This window comes from Sander lucioperca, chromosome 6 (genome assembly GCF_008315115.2).
Source record: "Sander lucioperca isolate FBNREF2018 chromosome 6, SLUC_FBN_1.2, whole genome shotgun sequence".
NCBI lineage: Eukaryota > Metazoa > Chordata > Actinopteri > Perciformes > Percidae > Sander > Sander lucioperca.
Window position 1 is genome coordinate 24,583,324 of NC_050178.1, and position 22,957 is coordinate 24,606,280.

Below are 22,957 nucleotides of genomic sequence, written 5' to 3' on the forward strand. Positions count from 1 at the left end.
TCTGCTGCTGGTAGAAAAGGTACGTCAAAGAATTTGAATATTATTACAAACTAAATGAATACTAAATGTTGTTGTTTTGCACATCTGCTACATGCCATAAAATAGAAAAGTGGTATGGCTGTCCCAGAGATGTAAAAAAAAACATGATGGACTCTTCAGAAGAGGTCATTATCTTCACTCAAGTTTCTCCGCGGGAAAGTCGCCGGACGCCACAATCTTCTGAACATAGCCATACTGAGAAATACTGAGAGAGTTGTGTGAAGCTGAGAGTCTTAATTAGCTTTGTAACAACTCATTTGGCAATGGCTTGAATGGAACGGACGTTCATTAATATCAAAAAGTTACGCACTAAAGCTTTAATATTTTTCACATTTTATCGTGTCACGCAGTGTGGGACTCGCACTGGTCTGATCTTGGTCTTGACTCGATACAAGTAAAAGTTTGATAAATACGAGCCCTGGTTTTGCGCAGTTTGTTAAATATGAGCCAATGTGTTTGGCCTGTTTAAAATAAAGCAGCGATAATGCTATTGAACTATCACACATGCATTGTATCATTATACGCCGATGACTAGCTATTCTACATTTCCAAAAACCTGTCGCTCCAAGCTGTGTGAATCAAAGCAGGGGAGTTTTAAGTTGACAAAGGTCTGAGTTAATGGTGATGAAGATGTTTGTTGTTGTGGGTGGTGAAAGAAAGAGAGAAAAAGGTCCTCTTTGACAGTTTTACAGCTCCATATAACTATAAATAAATTAAGTAAAATTCACAGATCCACGGAAAGATCCTTAGTTTTCTTTTTGTTATGGCCTTTTCTACCTAAATTTTTTTATCTTCAAGTTTGATATTTTTAAACCATGTCTTTTCTCTTTTTTCTTCTTCAAAATTTCAATAGTAAGTAGTTCAAGCGTACAAGTTGTTTTATGGTGTTGTGTGGCTTTGAGGAGCATATCGATTTTGCTCCAAATCCTCTTTCTTTTTTTATTTTCACTGAGAAGAGTCATGTTGCAGGTCCAAGAAGAAATAGTCAAACAAAATTCAGCGTTGCTCATAAGACTCCGTTTCACTTAACCAGAGAGGTTGTTGAAGAATCAGTCATCCGTCCTCAGCCAATCAGATCTTCCTGCTGGAGTCTTTGCGGACTTGTTTTTGCTGTGCTCAGCCATGTTTGTTTTACGCGTCCTCGCCCAGTGAGGAACGGGAAAAAGCCGTGTAAAGTAAGTTTTACACTGAAGTGCACAAACACGCACGCGCATACGCACACACACACACACACACACACACACACACACACACACACACACACACACACACACACTGTGAGCAAATGTCTGAATCTTCTCTCGCAGAGCTTCTTCAGTGTCCGCACTTTTATCAGTAGCTTGCACAACTAGCGTCTTTCAGCGTTGACTTTCCATTGTTTTTTTCGCTAGCGTTCCTGGCCATTAGCCAACATAAGCTAGCTAACGGTATAGAGTTGCTTGACCCCCTTAAATCCACAAACATTGACCTCCTTAAAAAGGAAAGTTGCCTGTCATACCCACTCCTGAACCGGGTATTTGTAATAGTGCTGAGTCATGGTGTTCTGCTGCACTCCTTTGTTTTTAAACTGGAATATGGTGTACACCAGCACCAGGATGCACAGCGACAGGATGCAGGGGATCACCACGGCGATGGCGTTGACCGTCGTCGGGACATCGTTGATGGTCACCATGATGTCCACGTCGTCGAGGGGCAGCTGGCGGTCTCCGCGGTTACCCTTGCTGCCGGAGCGCTCCATGTCGGACTGGTCGCAGCCCATCCAGTCGCGCAGGATCGACTTTGGATACCCGGGTTCCACTGTCAGCTTCTGGTTGTCGAACTTCCAGTAATCCTTCCCCTTGTAGAAGTAGGTGTAGTCTGAAGAAGGAAGGGAGGGAGGGATGCAGGGAGGGAGAAAGAAAGGAAGGGAGGCAGAGAGGGAGGAAGAAAGGAGGGGCGGGAGGAAGGGAGGGAGGGAAGAAGGAGGGGAGGAAGGAGGGGAGGGGAGGAGAAGGAGGAAAGAGGGGAGGAAGGGAGAGAAGGAGGAAGGAAGGTAGGTGGAAGAAAGGAAGTAAGGAAGGAAGGGAGGGAATGAAATTGAGAAGGAAGGAAGGGAGGAAGAAAGTAGGGAGGGAGGGCGTGAGGGAGGGAGGGAGGGAAGGAAGGAAGGAAGGAAGGAAGGAAGGGAGAGAGAGAGGAAGGGATGAAGAACGTTTGGAGGGAGGGAGGGAGGGATGGAGGAAGGTAAAGGAAAGAGAACAGGAAATGGAGATTAGTGGGTTGAGTTTTGTGAGGAAACGTAAAGAGTAAATGTTAAAATAACTTCATCAAGACAAATGTTTATTGAGCATTCAATTACTACGCTATGACTAGGTAACGCCATGTTTTCCTCAGTTCCTGAAAAAGCTCACTCTCAGGAAACAGTCCTTCCCTCTTTAAGAAAAGCTTCTTCTTCAAGTGAAAGACATCCGTCAGTGTCCTCAGCTCCCTTCTCTCAGCTGTGCAACAGGTTCTCACACCCATCTCGTAAAATATGGACGCTTGGTCAGGTGCCTTTGTCGTTCTTATTGACGCTAAAAGTCTCCTTTAGCGCTTTAAGTAAACGCGCTTGGTCGGGACTATTGCCGTCCCTTTAGCGCTATAAGTAAACGCGCTTGGTAGGGACTATTGCCGTCCCTTTAGCGCTATAACTAAAAACACGCTTGGTCGGGACTATTGCCGTCCCTTTAGCACTATATGTAAACCTGCTTGGTCGGGAGTCGGGAATATTGCCGTCCCTTTAGCGCTTTAAGTAAACGCGCTTGATCGGGACTATTGCCGTCCCTTTAGCGCTATATGTAAACGCACTTGGTCGAGACTATTGCCGTCCCTTTAGCGCTATATGTAAACGCACTTGGTCGGGACTATTGCCGTCCCTTTAGCGCTATAAGTAAACACGCTTGGTCGGGACTATTGCCGTCCCTTTAGCGCTATAAGTAAACGCGCTTGGTCGGGACTATTGCCGTCCCTTTAGCGCTGTAAGTAAACGCGCTTGGTCGGGACTATTGCTGTCCCTTTAGCGCTGACAGCCACTGTCCAAACGTCCTTATTTTATGAGTTCAGAATGAGAACGGGTTGAGCTGTGACGCTGAAATCTTGTTACAGGTACGATTTCGTTTGTGACACGGCGGTTACAGGCAGTTACAGTATTTCAGTCCCAGCAGTCGGTTGCTTTTATTGAAGGGTAATATTATGTAATGCCTGTGAGACACACACACACACACACACACACACACACACACACACACACACACACACACACACACACTGTAGCTGGGAGACAAACGGGACAGTATGTGAGAGAGAGAGAGACACAGAGTGAGAGAGAAAAAACATGAAGTGATTCACCAACAACACACAGGCTCACACATACAGGTAGATGTGATGAAAAGCTAAAAAAACAAACTGCAAGTAGTTGTCAACTAAAAGTATTTTATGAAATATCAGGAGTTCAATGTGTCTTTCTGACCGCCGACTACATGAATTCTTTTATTTATTTATAAAAATGAAATCTGCTGACTTTAGCGGACTGTCTTACTGTTTGGGGTGTTAACATTCTGAAATGTATTTGAATCCTTTTAAATTTGTTTTAAAATGTGCAGAAAAGTCCACGGAAAATTTCGCAGATCGTGTGTGGCCTCGGAAATCAGGAAGCGATGCAGCGGTAACGTTGTGGAGCAGAAACAAAGCTCCTTGAGTAGAAAAGGAAGTCGATGTGAACTGAGTTACCACCTGAGTCCAGTCTCAAGTACTACTTGAGTATTAAAAACTTGAAAAATATCCCTTTTAAAGTACATTAAGAACATAAGATAGAATGTGCGATTAATCGCGATTAAATATTGTAATCGATTGACACCCGTAAGTATTTATATTTCAAGATATGCGTTGAGTAATCACTTCACTTTATGCACAACAGGTTATTAAAAGTACATTTACTACTAACGATGGCAGAGAACTACAAGGAAAACACACACACACACACACACACACACACAGACACACACCACACACAGACACACACCACACACACACACACACACACACACACACACACACACACACACACACACACACACACACACACCACACACACACACACACACACACACACACACACACACACACACACACACACACCACACACACAGTTGCTTGGCGGTCATTCTCTGCGCATATTTGAAATTGACTAATGTGAATCACTGAAGTAGATATATGAAACGAAAGCAAATTTAAAATACACTCTTTCAGTGATTTGGTAAGCCTGCCCCTGAAGCTGGAATTTTGGTTCGGATCAAACTGAAAAGTCCGAAAGTCCGTGCCAAACGAAGTAGGTGTGAAAGTCCCCTCAAATATCAAATTTGAACGATTGAGATCACCACGAATTACATTTTATCCTGACGTACTGTATGAAAAAAGAAGTCTGGATGTCTAAGTGTATGAATAGTGGGTACTCACATCCCTCCCTGCTGATGAAGGCCCCCTGTGGTGCGTCAGGTATTCCCTTCCACACGGTGATGGGTTTGGGGTACCCTGGGTCCGCCGTGTGCTTCTCCTCGTTGTAGCGCCAGTACTGGTCTCCTTTGAAGAAGTAGGTTTTCCCGACGGGCTCCCAGCGCAGAGCCGTGTCGATGCCGTCTTTGGGGAGGCAGCTGCCCAGCTCCACCAGGCTGTGGGGGTATCCGGGCTCGGCCGTCACTTCCTTAAACACCCAGAACTTATCGCCTGCAAGGGGGAGGGGAAAGATTGGTTGGATTATTACACACACCTTTTTCACCTTTATTACCTTATATTACCTCATGTTTATAGAGCTCAACAGTGTGGTTCCCGGAATTAAAAAGTGCCGTCATTTTCTCCATAAGGATTTTGACTTTCAGCCATAATGTCTCAACCACCTGTCAAACTCAAGGCCCGTGGGCCAAACCCGGCCCTTCGCAGATTTCGATCTGGCCCGCAAGTTAATTTAGGCTCATATTACATTTTTGCCCGCCTAGTTGTGTGCCAAACCCCAAAAAGACAGCAAACAAACTATAGGTGTGAAAACGCCCTACAACGTTGGGGGTGGGGGTCTGAGTTCATTTCCAAGTGCTCTAGAGAACGCGATCCGATCCAAATACAGGAAGTTAACCAAAACCAGCAGTGAACTTACTAAAAAAGTACAAAATGTCCCTCTGAAATGTGCTGGAGTAAAATTGCAAGTATCTAAAAAAAGTAACACGAAATTGTACTGAAGTACAATGATTGAGCTATTTTCCAACCGGTATAAGTGACCTGTCAGCTGCCTCTGGATTATTGGGTAGTGCTGTTTTCTGTCCTACGTCATCCACGCTGTAAAAATAGAAGCGCCATGAACCGGTAAACCTACTGAAAGTAAATGTTTTATGCCTCCCTATGCCAGCTCACCGAGAAGAGATTTTACCTGCAAACCCAAAAAAAAGACACATACTCACTCACAACAAACCCTGCTAATTCTGTGTGTGGGTTTTTTGTCCACAGTGTGTGCAAGACACATCACTGTCTGCGTGTGTGTGTGTCTCTGTGTATGTGTCTGTGTGTGTGTGTCTCTGTGTATGTGTCTGTGTGTGTGTGTCTCTGTGTGTGTGACTGTGTGTGTATGTCTGTGTGTGTGTGTGTGTGTGTGTCTCTGTGTGGGTGTCTGTGTGTGTGTCTCTATGTGTGTGTGTGTGTGTGTGTGTGTGTCTGTGTGTGTGAGAGAGAGAGTCGGCAGCTGAGAGAGCGAAGCTATTAATATCTGCTCCTGGCCGACCGCGATAGCAGGACACTCCATCAGAAGATGTCGGTGTGTGTGTGTGTGTGTGTGTGTGTGTTACAAAGAAAGTGAGAAATAGTGAGATGGAGATGGAAGCAGAGAGAGAGAGAGAGAGAGAGAGAGAGAGAGAGAGAGAGAGAGAGAGAGCAGGCAAAGGATGACGGCGGTTTCATACATAGACTAAAAATCTATTACTTTAGGCCGGCTGCGTTGCCATTCTCTTTTTCACATTTTGTTAAAGATATTTTCAGTGGGAGGAGGAGGGCATGTAGAGAGCAGGACATCTAATGTCGTCTAATCACACTGGAGCAGATGTCAGATGGCAGCAGAGATTCGTTTCAGAAAAGTTTTTGTTCCACTGAAGACGAAGAGCAAAAATCGGCTGAATTTCTTCAGAGCATCTCCGTGAGAAAAACCTACGCACGTAATCAAAACTTAATAGATCAAATATGCAATGATGCCACTTTCTAATAGTATATTAAGTCATTTATGACTCATTAACCCCCAGCGAGCAGTTGACGGAAACATAATGCATTTCTAACAACATTAATAGCTAATTGGAACTGCAAGTTAACGAGCTAAAGCGGAGTCAGACTGAACATCTGGAGAGATCTCCGTGAGACTCGATGGGTTCCCGTAGTCATAGACAAAAGTGTGTTACTCTCTCTTAACACCTTCCTCTGTCGCTTAGCTGCACTGGGAGAATATATAGTCATTTGTAGAGCTGCAAAGAGCAGAGAGCAAAGAGAGGAAGAGGGAGAGAAGAAAAGCTGAAGTAAACAGCAACTGCAGTGAAACCTGTTTATATTTCATTGTGAGTATTAACAGATATCAGATATATTCAGGCAAACATTTTTTCTCATTTTAAATGTCACACAAAATGCCATTTGTTGCTACCAAGTTTCTAGATTATGACACAATGGTCTTTAACCTTTTCAATATCAACAGAAATAAAACATTTTCCAGGGACATTGTCGGCCATTTGGTCCGTAAATCCATCACTTCATTTTAAAGCCAGGATCAACTGAAGCGTTTTATGGCATAAGAATGCATTGTGTACCAGACAGATAAGCAGAAGAACAGGAAAAGTTAAAAAGTTAAGAGATGGAAGTTGCAACACACAGAGACCCCGACCTTGGTGTGTGTATTTATGAAGACACCCCCCTGTGAGGAGAGAATTAAGACACAGGGAAAGCTTAGATCGGAGTTCATTTCGGAGGAGATCTTGGTGGACTGAGGTTCGACTTAATGTCTGTCGCTAGGGAAACTTAGACTCTGTTTGTGAACCCACAATTGTGTTGTAACTTTTATGCTGTTATCCTTCTGTTCTGGTAAACTTAAAGAAGGCGTGGGAATTAATACATTGGAGTTAGATTTGACAGGCCTTAGGGCCTTATTTAAAATAATTCCTTACAATAAATCATGAGGATCATTCCGATTTGTGACTTCTGATTTTGATGGATTGCACGCTCTTTCCTTTAGCCTGAGCCTGTGACCTCACACAAAACATGATGATTGCTATAAAGCAAGAAGAACCCATCTGACCAAGGACTGTAAGAATAATAGAGCTGCAAAGGTTAATCGATAAGTTGTCAACCAATAAGTTAATCAGCAACTATTTTGACAATCAATTAAACAGGTTTTTATAAACGAAAAGTTAAACTTCTCTGGTGTCAGCTTGGTACATGTGAATATTTTCTAGTTTCTTCTCTCCTCTAAATATCTTTGAGTTGTGGACAAAACAAGACATTTGAGGACATCATCCTGGGCTTTTTGGGAAACACTCATCCACATCTAGTCATTTGTAAGTTTTTGAAAATGATGGCACTCAAATGACAAAAAAAAACTAATAAATTGGTGTCTTTACCGCCCCTCTGTATTTATATATCTGGACCCATGAGACTGAAGACAGAACTGTGATACATAGATGTTGAATATGAGAGAAACAAAGCAGAGTGTTTGTACACAGCTGAGTATTCTTCCTGACATACCTTTGAAGAAGACAAATTTGCCATCAGATCTCTCGTAGGCAGCGTCGATGCGAGGCGGCAGGCCCTTCCAGAACTGATCGATCTGCATGGGATAACCCTCCTGCACCTTGTTGTTCCTCAGACGCCAAAACCACCGGTCCTGCAACACAGCAGGTCACACGTTTGAGATTTAAAGTCATGAGAGGCATCAACATTGAATGCACCGTGAGCTTACGAGGTGCACCTGAACACACAATTTAGTCCGGTCTTTGTTGTTTCTCCAACAACTGACAACTACGGCAGTGTCCGCGGTGTCTCAACGCTCAGCTAGACTCCTCTGTGTCTTCAGCTGCAGACTGTTGGACGTCCCGCTGTTGGAATCCTTTCCAGTGAAATACAGCAACACGTTAGACCGTTTAGCTGTCAGCTTTTTAACCGTGTTTAAACCAGCTACTAGCTAACGGTAGGCTAATGTTACCCGCTGTCAAGTGTGACGTTAACTAGCAGCACAGACAACGAGTTATACATGCATTTATTACGTCCCGACTAGACTACTGTAACTCTTTATATCTTTGCAGCTCGGCTTTTAACTGGGACTAAAAAGTGTGAACATATAACCCCAGTTTTAGCCTCGCTCCACTGACTTCCTGTCCGTTTCAGGACTGATTTTAAGATTTTAAATGAGTAGCCGCCTTCTTTATTTATCAGAGCTTTTACAAGTCATTACACCTGTCAAAGCACTGAGGTCTTCAAATCAGATGGTCCTCAATGTTCCAAGATCAAATAGATTTAAGTTAAAAAGTTGCATAAGGGATTCTACCCTAATCCCTTATGCAACTTTTCAACTTAACTCTATTTATTTATTTTATCCTGGCTTGAATGTTTTAATATTGTGTTATGCCGTCAATGCGGAGCTGCTAAACTGCTTTTCGTTGTCTGCAAAGCAATGACAAATAAAGTATTCTATTCTATCCAGGTTAAAAAAATAAAGGTGACCAAGCCTTTTCAGCGGCAGCTCCAAACCTCTGGAATAGTTTACCTATGCATATTAGAACTGCTCGGACCGCTGAAACATTCAAGTCCTTGCTTAAGACCCACTTCTATTCGTTGGCTTTCAATTCAAGTTCAGCTTTGACACCTTGACCTTTTTCTACTGTTGGTTGGTTATTTTGTATTGTTTATTGTTTGTGTATATTATCCATATTAGTTTGTTTGAGCTTGTTAACCCTCCTGTTGTCCTCGGGTCAAATTTGACCCATTTCCAAAAAGTTTCTATATCAGAAATTTGGGGTTTCTTTCAACCAAATTGTCAAAGAAAATAACGTGGATGGTTCTCCAACTATTACTCTTCACAAGTAAAATAAATGATCAGTTCACTACTTTCATTGAATGTAGGTGTTTTATTCAATTCTATAGCATTTAAAAAAAAAAAAAAAAAAAAAAATAATAACGTTGAAAAAAGTGACAAAAATGTCGAAAAAAGCTTGAAAAACTTGGGAAAAAATCGACAAAAACATCGGAAAAGGTGACCAAAAAACTTGGAAAAAAGTGTGAGTGTGTTGCAAAGTTTGAATTTAAAATGTTGACCCAGAAAGTTGACGGGAAGACAACACAAGGGTTAAGCACTTTGGTCAACTATGGTTGTTTTTGAACGTGCGATATATATAAATAAAATTGAACTGATGCTTCTGGTTCCTGTAATGCCAGTCTTAGAGCACCTTAGAGCAGCGCAGGCATTTAAGTTGCACCGAAACGAGGCACCGGGTATTCAACATCCATCCCTAGTTGGTTTTGTCAAATGCATGTCTCTTTTCAACCTACGTTTATTTAACTTTTCTGCACTTTAGCTATGTTACATTATACACTTGTTGACTCTTATTTATGCTTTAAATTTCACTGGACGGACTGTAACTGATCAATTCCCCTGATGATTACTAAAATATTCTGATTCTGGCGGGGTGGATAAAAGATGAAGCATGTGAGAAAAGAAGACAAACAGAAGACACGGATAAGAAAAGTGAGGTGATGCAAGGTATGTGGAAGAAGGAAAGGAAGAGGAAAGGCGCAGGAAGCCAAAAGATGAGAGAAGACAAAGCAAAGAACAGACAGAGAAGGCAGGAAGAAGAAGGGCGAGCATCAATCTGAGCTCATTATCATTTGGCTCCGGCGAATGTAGGACACAGTCCCCACTGAATGCCACACACACGCACACACACACGCACATGCACACACACACACACACACACACACACTATCTCGAATGATCCGACATCATCTGCTGGCCGCTAATGTTTTTCTGTGTGAACCCAAAGAGAGAGAAAAAGGAAAATCGATGCTTCTCACATCTAGCAAAAGAAGCCAAGAGTGTTTCTCTCACCGTGGAAACATCCCATAATGAGTGTCTTCTTTCAAACGCCCACTGCCTCTTAGCGCAGACAAACGTGTTTGATATTATCGAACGTTTTAAGTCATGGTAGTGAAGTTAAATCCACAACCAAATGGGTGCGCTCCCTCCAGCACCAAACAGGAAGCAGCAAACGGCTACGGTGTTGTTTATGGTCGATTTTTAACCATAAGGCTATATGTTCACACTTGGCGTCTTTTTTGACAAGAAAAAGTTGACTAGGGCGCTGGAGAAAGAACAGAGAGAGAGAGAGTGCTGCTGCTAACGTTACATAAAGTGAGTTCCCTGATTAGGGAGCACCTGGTCATATCATATAACTCGCTGTGACTAAATGTTTTGTTGTTATGGAAACGACAGGTCTGGCTAGTCCGCTTGTCATTGGTCGGCTGTCAAAAAAGCACTTGACGTAGGGCGTTTTTTTTTCCAACTTCAAAATGACGCCCTGAGCTGCAAAAAAGAAGTCGGCGTGCCGTTTGAAAAAAGCGCTCAAGACTTTTTTGAACACACGGTTTACTCCTTAGAGGAATATAATGTAAAACACACTCTGGCAGCTTAACCCTTGTGTTGTCTTCCCGTCGACCATGTACTTGTGTTCCTAGCGGGTCAAGATTGAAAACTTTTCTTGGCGCTTTTTCCAACATTTTTTCACTTTTTTTTTTTTCGATGCTTTTGGCGCTTTTTTAAATGTTTTTGTCACTTTTTTTCAACACTTTTTTAAATGTATGGTCAATAAACCTAACTTACATGACATTATACCAATTTGAGTTAAAAAACCATTATGAATTATCTTTACTATTAGCTAAGATAAGAGGATGTTGTGGTGGATCACAGACTGTCAAAGCTTAGTCAGGACATGGTTTTGAAACCATTTAAATGCTATGAAATTGAATAAAACACCCAAAAAGAATCATTATTTTTGTTTATGTGTTGTATGGGTTCCATACAACGTACATCCATGTTATTTTTGGGCAATTTGGTTTAAGAAACCCATATTTTTGATATTAAAAACTTTGAAAACGGGTCAAATTAAACACACAGTACAGCCGGGTACTGCCACCAAAATCGGCAAACTTTCCCTCAAGTTACCAGCTAATGCTTGGTTACATTTTTCAAAACGGATCTAGTTGTAGTCTTGCTATGTGTGACCCTGCGAGATCCCCAGTCTTTACATGTGAACGTTAGGTGTGAGATGATGTCTTTTAGTGTACGGTAGGCATTAGCAGATAATGACCCAGTTTGAAGGAGCTGTTCCACATAAAGTAAAATGTATATGCAGCATATATTATAAACACACCTGAGCCTAAAATAACTCATGGAGCAGCTGCTCCCAGTTCGACTTCATTCACTTCTAATGATCCGCTTAGTTAATAGACAGACAGACACACACACACACAGACAGATGAGGTAGGCCGGTAGAAAGACAGACAGACAGACAGACAATTGAGGAAGAGAAATGAGATAGTTTGTCAGGTAAGAATCCCCCCGAGAGGAGACAGACGGGTGAGCCGATAGAAAGGAGAGAGACACACATCGGCAAGCAGGACGGTGGACAGACGGAGAGCGAGACGGGTCCGCGACCTTTTCTAACAGTCACTTTAAAGATCACACACATCAAAATGAATTTTTTGTTGTTGTTAATTTACACATTAAGATTTCTGCACACAAAACACATCGTCTGCGTTGGAAAATCCCAAACTAACGTGCTATTTAGTAGCTAAAACAGTACGTGAGATTTTTTAGTATGTCCGAAACCGTAGTATGAAACCAACACTACAAAACAGGGGTTACCATGGTTACGCATCTTCAACGGAAAGACTTCTTTTACTTCTAACAGAGTATTACAGACTGGTATTAGTACTTTTACTGCAGTAAAGGATCTGAATATGTCTTGCACCGCTGCTTGAAGATGGGGCTTCTCCAGTGGGAATCGACCCGTAATGTGCCAGCGTCGGAGCGATCGTTACTTCCTGAGCTGCACAGCGACCGCACCTCGCTCCCAGCCGCTCACGTCCTGCATCCTCCTCGCTTAATGTTCAATTAAGCTTCATCTCAATCCCCAAGACGTGTCAGCCTGTTTCATACAGACACTCAGGGCCGGATGACTCAGCCTCTGCAGCACTTAATTACATAAAGGACAGAATCCTGTTCTCAAAAGACGAGATAATGTGTGTGTGTGTGTGTGTGTGTGTGTGTACATGTGTGTGTCTGTTTGTCTCTGTGTGTCTGTGTGTGTGTGTGTGTCTGTTTGTCTGTGTGTGTGTGTGTCTGTCTGTGTGTGTGTGTGTGTGTGTGTGTGTGTGTCTGTGTGTTTGTGTGTCTGTCCGTCTGTGTGTGTGTGTGTGTGTGTGTGTGTGTCTGTGTGTTTGTGTGTCTGTCCGTCTGTCGGTGTGTGTGTGTGTCTGTCCGTCTGTGTGTGTGTGTGTGTGTGTGTCTGTGTGTTTGTGTGTCTGTCTGTCCGTCTGTCTGTGTGTGTGTGTGTGTGTCTGTGTGTTTGTGTGTCTGTCTGTCTGTCTGTGTGTGTGTGTGTGTCTGTGTGTTTGTGTGTCTGTCTGTCTGTCTCTGTGTGTGTGTGTGTGTCTTTGTGTTTGTGTGTGTGTGTGTGTGTGTGTGTGTGTGTGTCTGTGTGTTTGTGTGTCTGTGTGTGTGTGTGTGTGTGTGTGTGTGTGTGTGTGTGTGTATCCTTTTACAATGTCAGATTTCCGAGAAGTTTGATAGCTAAGTGTATTTATTTTTGTGATTTAAACATTTTAGAGCTGCAAAAGTTTAATCGATTAGTTGTCAACTATTTTAAACAATTTAGCAACTATTTTGATAATCAATTAATCGGTTTGATTAGTTTTTTTCTAAAAAAATGCAAAACTACTCTGCTTTCAGCTTGTTAAATGTGAATATGTTCTAGTCTCTTCTCTCCTCTGTGACAGTAAACTGAATATCTTTGAGTTGTGGACAAAACAAGACATTTGAGGACGTCAGTTTGGGCTTTTTGGGAAACACTGATCCACATTTTTCACTGTTTCCTGACATTTTAGAGACCAAACAACTAATCCGTTGCAGCACTAGACAAAACAATGGACCCAAAAACGAGACGTCTGGGTGTCCTCCCCCAGGGAAGTTTTGAGCATCAACAACTTAATTTCCTGCATTCTGACACACTTTTATGCACCAATTTACGGTGGAAATACCTTTATTTAGCCTATGTGAAGAAGAAAAACACAGATGACAATCAAAATATATCAAAACTATAATGGAAAGTATAACTTTCTTAGTGGGTATACTGCGTATACCTGCGTATCAGGTAGACTACACCACTGTGTGAACGTGTCTTTTTTGTCTCTGACCTGGCGAGTGTTCACCGTGTTTCCTGTTGCTCACCTTGAAGACAAACATCTCCCGTCTGAAGAAGGCCACCGTGTTGAAGTCGCCGTCGCAGATGTTGGGTTTGCCGTTGCCAGGCAGTGCGGGCCGGTCGCCGGGCGGGCGCGCCGGGCGGGAGTGGCGGTCGTGTTTCCGCTCAGAGGTGGAGTGTGTCCGTCGGGAGGGTAAGGTGGGTAACGGCCTGGTGGGCTCCAGCATGGCCGTGGGGATGCCTGGAGACGGAAAAACATCCATAACAACAAGAGTGAGTTCTGTTTGTGGGTCTATGAGACGGGGTCAGCCCAATGGTCCCACAGCCCAATGGTCCCACAGCCCAATGGTCCCATAGCCCAATGGTCCCACAGCCCTATGGTCCCACAGCCCTATGGTCCCACAGCCCTATGGTCCCACAGCCCAATGGTCCCACAGCCCTATGGTCCCACAGCCCAAGGGTCCCACAGCCCTATGGTCCCACAGCCCAATGGTCCCACAGCCCTATGGTCCCACAGCCCAAGGGTCCCACAGCCCTATGTTCCCACATTTCTAAGATTTTTCTTAAAATTAGGCCCTATGTTCCCACATTTCTAGGACGGCTTCAAAATTAGGTCTTGTGTTCCTACATTTTCCTTTAATTTAAGCCCTATCCTCCCACAACATTTTTTAGGGTTAGCTGCCTGGAAGGTGCCGTTGGAGGCAAAAAACACCACTGAGCTTCTTATACGCAAATCAGGGGGCGTGGCTATCTCTCACATTCAGAATAGAGCCGTGGGCACCACGACCGAGTGCTGGTTTAGGGGTTAGGGTTAGGCCGGCCACACACTGGCTGCGTGGCGTGAGCGTGTCAGCTGCATTGCGTGTCGATAGCCACGCCCCCTGATTTGCGTATAAGAAGCTCAATGGTGTTTTTTGCCTCCAACGGCGCCTTCCAGGCAGCTAACCCTAACCTTAACCCTAAACATAACCACTGCCGTGCTGCCTGGGAGGAGATGTTGGGGGCAAAAAAACACCAAAGAATAAGAACTAACGTATAAGAACTGGAAATAAATAGAGAGGGAAATAAATAAATGTGGCATTAGGAAATAAAAGTCCACGGAAATAAAGAAATGTGGACTTATGAAATAAAAGTCTCTTGAAATAAATACCATGAAATAATTAAAAGTAAAACATTTTAATATATTTATTTAACTAATTGATTCATTTTTATATGAATATTTATATTTATTTAATTATTTATTGGCTAATTTATTTATTTCATGATGTATTTCAAAGGCATATTTATTTATTTATTCATGTATTTATGTACTTATTCATGTATTTATTCATTTATTTATTTATGTATTTATTCATTTATTTAATATTGAAAAAAATGGCATTCCATACGCCTCCAACGCGGTATCCAGGTCTTACTGCTGGAGAGACGGAGCAGCGAGGCCAATCAGATCAACTCTCAGCAGCCAGACACAATAACAGGCTTTATTATCCACACTGAACACAAGAGAAGTGGAAAAATACTGTTTCCCTTCAACACGGACTGGAAATGTCACTTGTGTATTGTGACCTTTAATGTAAAGATTTATTGAAAAGGATTCCTGCTTTGAAGCTTAAAGGAAACCAGACCAGCGTAACTGAAGAACAAAAACAGGTAGCGCTGCAAAGATGAATCGATTCTATTAAATGTCAACTATCAAATTAATCGCCAACTATTTTGATAATCCGTTTGAGTCATTTTGTATTAAAAAAACATCCAAAACGTCTCTGATTCCAGCTTCTTAAATGTGAATCTGTTCTAGTGTCTTCTCTCCTCTGTGACAGTAAACTGAATATCTTGTTGTTTGAGTTGAGTTGTGGACTAAACAAGACATTTGAGGACGTCATCTTGGACTTTTTGGCGAACACTGATCCACATTTTTCACCATTTTCGGAAAGCTTTGATGAAGCGTAATTTAAATTTTAAGACAGACACTCATTCACATGTAGTTGCTTGTTACCTTCGTTTTCAATCTCGTACATTTTGTGTGTGTGTGTGTGTGTCTGTGTGTGTCTGTGTGTGTGTGTCTGTGTGTGTGTGTGTCTGTCTGTGTCTGTCTGCGTGTGTGTGTGTGTGAGTGTGTGTGTGTCTGTCTGTGTCTGTCTGCGTGTGTGTGTGTATGTGTGTGTCTGTGTGTGTGTCTGTCTGTGTCTGTCTGCGTGTGTCTGTGTGAGTGTGTGTCTGTGTGTGTCTGTGTGTGTGTGTATGTGTGTGTGTGTGTGTGTGTGTGTGTGTGTGTGTGTGTGTGTGTGTGTGTGTGTGTGTGTGTGTGTGTGTGGGTGGCTTTGGGAAACACTGATCCACATTTGTCACCATGTTCTGACATTTTAGAGACCAAACAACTAATCCATTCATCCAGGAAATAATATGACGGATTAATCGACGATGAAAATAATCTTCACTTGCAGCCCTAGTCTGTATCTCATCTGGCTATTTGTGAAGCACTACTGATGAAAATATTAAATAAGATCTGGATCTGATGGAGATGTTCTTCACTAACACGTATTTTCTGAGCCAGCAGACACTCTGAGTTCCTTTCCTTCTTTGTGTCTTTGCATCACAAGGACATGTTGCACTACATTACAACAGAAAGCTGTCGTGATTGTTTCGGGACTGACAGAAAGAAATGTGTCTGCGTCTGACAGCCTGTTTGTTCTCTGTTCACTCTTCAGAAAGATCATGTGAGGCATCTTCTCTGAAATGGAACAAAGAGTCTCTGGTGTAAACACAAAAGGAAAAAGACACAAAGTCACACTTTTTTTTGTCTTCTTTTAAATCGGTCTCTTTCCAGGCAAAGGTTGATCAGAACTGTAGATTGTTTTTCAGCAGGCTGTTCTCATGAACCATTCTTACATTTAGCTATGAAAAGGAAAGCACTGTAATTTGTATTTATTACACGTTAGCAACACAGTCTATATATCGTTCCACTTCTTTGCAGGGTAAATCCAGACAGCTAGCTAGACTATCTGTCCAATCTGAGTTTTTTTTTTAAAAGATTACTTTTTGGGCATTTTAGGCCTTTGTTTGACAGGACTGCTTGACATGAAGGGCCCTATTTTAACGATCTAAGCACACAGAATGTCCAAATCCACTTTTGCTAGTTTGATGGCGGAAAAAAGGGTCTATGTGCCGGGCACATGGTTCTAAAGGGTTGTACTTAGTGTCTTCATTAATTCATAGGTGTGTTTTGGGCGTAACATGCAATAAACCAATCAGAGATCACCTCCCATTCCCTTTAAAAGCCAGGCGCGTTCGGACCTTGGCGCATTGCTATTATGATGGAGGATTTGCACCGTAATATATATATTTTTTATCTTCTGCATGTGTGTGTGCTGCTGTGAGTCCCTGTGTGTGTAACAAGCATAGTGTGCGCGCGCTGTGCATAAGCCTAGGCACATTTTACTAATGCTCTGTTAAAATAACAACGAAATGCATTATTGACTTTAGACCAGGTCAATGACGCGATCACTTCGTGCTGCCTCAAGATAGCAATATGCCCAGAATGCACCTGAACACACCTCCCTGTAAGACCAGCACACCCATGGGCGCACAGATGGGCACAGGTGCATTTGCTATTTAAACGACGTGGCCGCAGGACAGGAAACTGACAACTGGGTCGGTCTTAAACTAGCAAAGACACTTGTGTTGGGCTTTGCGCTGCGCCGGGTGCAAGATAGGGCCCTAAATGGGAGAGAGAGGGGGGGGGGGATGACATGCAGCAAAGGGCATCAGGTTGGAGTCGAACCCGGGCCCGCTGCGTCAAGGAGTAAACCTCTATATATGGGCACTCGCTCTACCAACTGAGCTATCCGGGCGCCTTAAACCAACTTTTGAACGTACACGTTCCACCATAAGTTCCTTTCCCGAGGCTATTTTGCAGAGGCGCCGTGGCTCCGTCCGGAGCTTAGCGCCACCCAAGACGAATGTGATTGGTTTAAAGACATGCCAATAAACCAGAGCACGTTTTTCTCCCATCCCAGAATGCTGTGTAGACTAGCCAGACCCTCCTCCGCAGCGCTGTGGAGGAAGGACTGGCAAAGCGAGCCTAGCATCACATTGACTGCTGCTGAATAAGAGCGTGAAGTTGTTCGGAGTGTTTGAACCCAAACCACAATCTTTTTTCTAATCTTAACTAGTTGTTATTGTGCATAAACTTTAACTGTTGGTGCAGCATGACGCTCACTTTTTGTCGGCTAAATTTAACTGCAACGGCCGCTGAAAGGGCCGTCACCTCACTGTCCTGTGCAGCCCGCTCCCAGTCACCTGTTCTTGGCTAAATTTAACCGTAAAGACCGGTAAACTCAACGGTCATTGTGACCGGTCGCCACGTGACTAATTTCGGGGGATATCTCATGAATTGGTGTGCGTAGGTTTTTGTACGATATAATATTATATTAGTGACTAAAACGTCTATTAATAAGAGAGTAAAAAGTCTATAAATTAGAGACTAAAACGTCTATAAATAATAGACTAAAAGTCTATAAATAATGGAATAAAAGTCTATATATTACAGACTAAACATCTATAAATAAGAGACTAAAAAGTCTATAAATTAGACATTAAAACGTCTGTAAATAAGAGACTAAAATCTCTATAAGTTAGAGATTTAGAGACTAGTGGATCATGAGAATGTGTTGTTTTCAACCTGATGCTGCTTTACATTCATACATATTTCAGCCAGTGCAGCGCTCTGCTGGACAACACGTCTTCATAACTCAGCCGCAGTCTGGGTTTTAAGATTAATAATTCATATTCAAGGTGTGCTGCTTTTTGCCTGTGCAAGTTTTTGCTTTCAGGTTTTCAAGTGAAGTCAAGTGTTCCTTCACTTTAAAGGCTAACTTTGTTTTTGTGTTCAACCTGGACCCTATTTTCCCATGTTTTTGTGTGTAAGTGACGGATGGGAACAGCTATCTTTGACAATGGCCCTGTATAAGGTTCAGGTTCAGGTTCAGGTTCAGGTTACTTTATTGGTACCCATGGGTAAACTAGGTCTACAGTCTAAGAGGCCGGACATCCTTAAAACTTTGTAGACCACCACATAACATGCAACACACAAAACATTAGAACATATAAAACAGACAGTAGAACATGGATAAAAAAACAAAACAGTAAATGACCACACTGACTTGTGCAGTTATATGCAGAAATACTACAGCTAGTACATGACCAAGGTGCTTGTGCATTGTGTGCAAGTAATTCTACGGTTTATTTAACAGAGTGAAAGCGGCGAAACAAGCTGCAGTGTAACGTTAATGGGCAATTAACCTTCAACTACCGTCCAATAAAAGTTCTGTTTGTGTCGCTGACAGACTCAGATTATTATTCTGAGTGTCTGACAACATTATGAAAGGATCCCTACAGAGATAGACCTTTTCGTTAAAGAGTAAGATCCTTTTAGTTTAACATCAAACAGCCCCCAAATTGTCAAACTTACCAGGGATGGTTTCCCTGCAGCGGTCTTGCTTAATGCTGGACCAATTTCAAAAATTAGGATTCCATCAGTGAATAAAACACACAACAACATGGCAAATAGGGTCCAGGTTGAAAAATACTGAAGTTAAAATATAATCACTATAGTCTGGCCTATAAAAAGGCAAGAAATTGAGATAAAAATGCCCATCACAACGCCGAAAGCCCAATGTATTGTTTGACCAACAATCCCAGAAGTGGAACGTCATAACTGATGGGAACAACAATCTTTGAAATTATTTAGCAGTATTTAGCAATATTAATGCAGTTGTAACCACTCTGGGCATTTGTGCACCGACAGATAGTGTCCACTAAAAGTTCTGTTTGTTGCCGCTGACAGACTCAGATTATTATTCTAAGTGTCTGACAACATTATGAAAGGATCCCTACAGAGATAGACCTTTTAGTTAAAGAGTAAGATCCTTTTAGTTTAACATGAAACAGAATTCGCCATAGCTAAACCCACCAGACTCCATGTAAATAATCAGGACTTTTAGGATTGTAAAACACACTTCATTTAAAGTGGACAGAAACAAAATAAAACTGAGATTGAAACAGGAAATGTTTGGAAAGATGAGGTGGAAAAAACATTTTCTTCTTTTCTGGCATTTCCACTCATTAAAATGCACAAATTGAAAGAGTCTTAAGTATCTTAAGACTCTCTCCTAACAGAGACTTGGCTCTTTTTGGATGCTCAGGGTTAGGACTCTTTAATCCTCCCTCTACACATTCAAACAGCATTACTGATGGGCATGGTTCTGGTTCTTTTATTTATGCATGTACTTATGCACTGATGTTGTCTATACCGCTCTAATGTACCGGTCTAATAAACCAACAAAAGAACGACATATTGTCCTCTTAAAGGCTTATCTTCAACATGCTGGAAACACAGATGTGGAATAGATCATTAAAGCTGCAGAAACACAAGACCAGACGGCCGACCCTCGGCAGAAAAGGCAGTTGGACTGTTCCGTGTCCCCGAGTTGGTCAAGAAAGTGCCTCGGAACACACCAAAGAGACGAGACGTAATATGTCTCCATAACAGCAGGCGGCGCTAATCTGTATTGTCGCCCAAAAATGAAAACCGTCACGTGGGTCTGGTTTCTCCGGAAATTCAAAGCCAGACTGTCATGGCGGCTCGTTCAGAATACAATCTCATATTGTACTAAAATAGTTCACCGAAACGTGTTTCTGAAAACATTTTAAGAGAGAAATAGGCCATGCAGTTGCTGAATCTGTCTTCATTTCAGATCAACAAAGGTCAGTTTAAAAGATTTTCGTCAGATTTTGAGAGACTTTAGTCACGCTCATTCCGCTCCCCGTTTCCGGGTTAGCTCTCCACCAATCAGATGGGTCATTTGAGTCCGACTGCCAGCAGTGCCCGCCCCGCCGATTATACATGTCTAATCGGCCAAAATGAAGGACGACGGCCCCTCGGACGGACGACGGCACGGAACACACTTGAGTCACTGACCTCGCCAGACTGTCCAACGGCCGATTTTCCGCTCTGTGTGTCCGGCCCTTAACATGATGGAAGAATAAAATAAATAAGGACTTACCGTAGATTTTCTGGATGCCCTGCAGGTCGTCCAGAGGCAGTTTGAAGTTGTGCGTGTCCATGTACTGATAGAACGGAGCCATGATGGCGCTGGGGTCGTTGGAGTGCTCCAAACCCAACGCATGGCCCAACTCGTGGACCGCCACCAGGAACAAATCATTACCTGGAGGGAGAGAGAGGGAGGGAGAGAGAAAGACTTTTACAAAACCACTTTTATTTACGTATTTATAATTTGTACATTTTAATAATAAAAAGTCTTAGTTTTTGTTTAAAAGTACTTCATACAGTAAAAACCAAATGTCCATCAACAAGAGAGAGAGAGAGAGAGAGAGGGGGAAAGATAAAGAGAGAGAGAGAGATGAGACAAGAATAAAAGAGATTAAAGAGTGGGATGAAGAAAAGCAGTCAGAGGGAGAAAGAGGGAAGAGAACCGAAAATATGAAAAAACAAAACTTTTTTTGAAATCTTTTGACTAAATGACTGAACAGAATTCAACTCATGGAAACTGAATGAAAGACTTTTACAGACAGGCTCATCTTTTCTTTATTACATCAGATAGAAAATGGTTCATATATACATTTAAAGTCATTAAACATTACTTTGAATGTAAGTGTAATCTGTCCTAGAATTAAAAATAAAGTGATTGGCTGTGTGGTGTTTTTTCCTTTACTAGTTATTTAAACTACTAGGGCCTATCTATGAAATTAGAAGTCACTGACTGTGTGAGCCCCACAGCGGTCTCAGTAGAGAAGAAATTGTCAGACAAGGACTCCATGAAGACACCAGAGACTGTTGATATTCACTCCATGCAGATTTATTTGTGACATTTTAACAAACAAACCGAGCTGCTCCAGATACATCAACTGACCACAGGCGATAGTCAGATCGTTTTTGTTGCTTTTCCCAACTTTTTGTCCTGTTTTTTCTTTTTACATTTTCTGTGCTTATTTCGACATCCCATATTTTCTAATATAATTTTCTTTTTGAAAACGGGTCAAATTTGACCCGAGGACAACATGAGGGTTAAAACATGAACCCAATGTGTATTGAATAAACACCCATATTGATACATGATTGATAGATAGTGAACATTGCTATACTTATGTTACTTAGAAAGAAAAGTGAATATATGTGAGGGACCTGTAAAAAATCTAGATCCCAAAGTATAATTACACAACACGTTCTCACACTCATCTCGTAAAATATGGACGCTTGGTCAGGTGCCTTTGTCGTTCTTATTGAAGCTAAAAGTCTCCTTTAACGCTTTAAGTAAACGCGCTTGGTCGGGACTATTGCCGTCCCTTTTGACGCAGTTATGTTAAGGAAAAGGTTGTGGGTGGGCGTACGGTTCCGTGACACGCGGGAAGAACGGGACGGTTGGGTTTAGGAAAGGGTCGTGGGTGGGCGTACGATTCTGTGACACGTGGGAAGAACGGGTCGGAAAGAAAACACAAGTGGGACGCGAAACCCGCTCTCCCGGGTGGAATTGGCCTTTACATACAACTCGCTAAATCGTATCTAACTGCTGCTCTCCCCGGTGCGTTACACAAACACTCTGAAAGACGCCTTTTTCGTTGCATCAGACGCTGACAGCCACTGTCCAAACGTCCTTATTTTACGAGTTCGGAATGAGAACGGGTTGAATTACATAGTGAGAGTACATTTGTCTGATTTCTTGATTATAATTGATTATATGACAGACATTACAATACAAAGCTATATCTAACAAAATATGTAAAATAAGAGTGTACTTTTTCCTACCACATTTCTACCCTTGGGTGACTCTTGTCACCCACTCAAGAAAAAAATAGGACACACTACCACAACTAGGGTAGAGCAATGCCTTTAATCTGTCCCTGCCTGCCTTTTACAATCCACCCTTCTTCTTGGTTCATGCACTTTGTGCACAGTAGAGAACCTTTCTCATGTAGAGAGGTGCTAGCACTTGATGTTGGAGGAGATTGGCTACGCCTTAGTCTAGGGTTGGTCTACGGTTTCCACTCGCGTTCAAGTTCTAACATTCAGTTATTGCTTCATTGTTTTCTTGGGGATCAAATGAGCTTCTACAACGTGTTTTCTGTCTTCTTGGCTCGGCACACATTGGTCAAACTAATACAACATAAACAACGATTTAATAAAAACAGTATCGATAACAAAAAGAAAAACTTTACACATGAAAAAAACTAAACGTGCTTTCGACTGCAGCATTTGAAGCAACTCAACATATTTGATGCAGAGTTAGGGTTAGGTTTGATGCAGGATTCTTGCAATTTTCGGATTGTATTGTAAATCGCTTGGATGAAAGTGTCAGCTAAACGACTGAAATGGAAACAAAAAGGTAAGCTAAAAC

The 22,957-nt window shown here is 42.3% G+C and overlaps 1 protein-coding gene across 1 annotated transcript in view; it reads right to left on the reverse strand.

Annotated features, from left to right (window-relative positions):
• Positions 1-980: 980 nt before the first annotated feature.
• The window catches only part of mmp24 (matrix metallopeptidase 24), a 93,152-nt gene continuing 71,175 nt past the window's right edge, over positions 981-22,957 (reverse strand). Inside the window, exons 6-10 of the mRNA XM_031303604.2 lie at positions 20,609-20,770; positions 13,571-13,785; positions 7,816-7,954; positions 4,513-4,779; positions 981-1,896 (exon numbers count right to left, since the gene is read on the reverse strand). Coding sequence (XP_031159464.1) covers positions 1,532-1,896; positions 4,513-4,779; positions 7,816-7,954; positions 13,571-13,785; positions 20,609-20,770 — 1,148 coding nt within the window. The 3' untranslated portion in view covers positions 981-1,531. The remainder of the gene's footprint in view (positions 1,897-4,512; positions 4,780-7,815; positions 7,955-13,570; positions 13,786-20,608; positions 20,771-22,957) is intronic.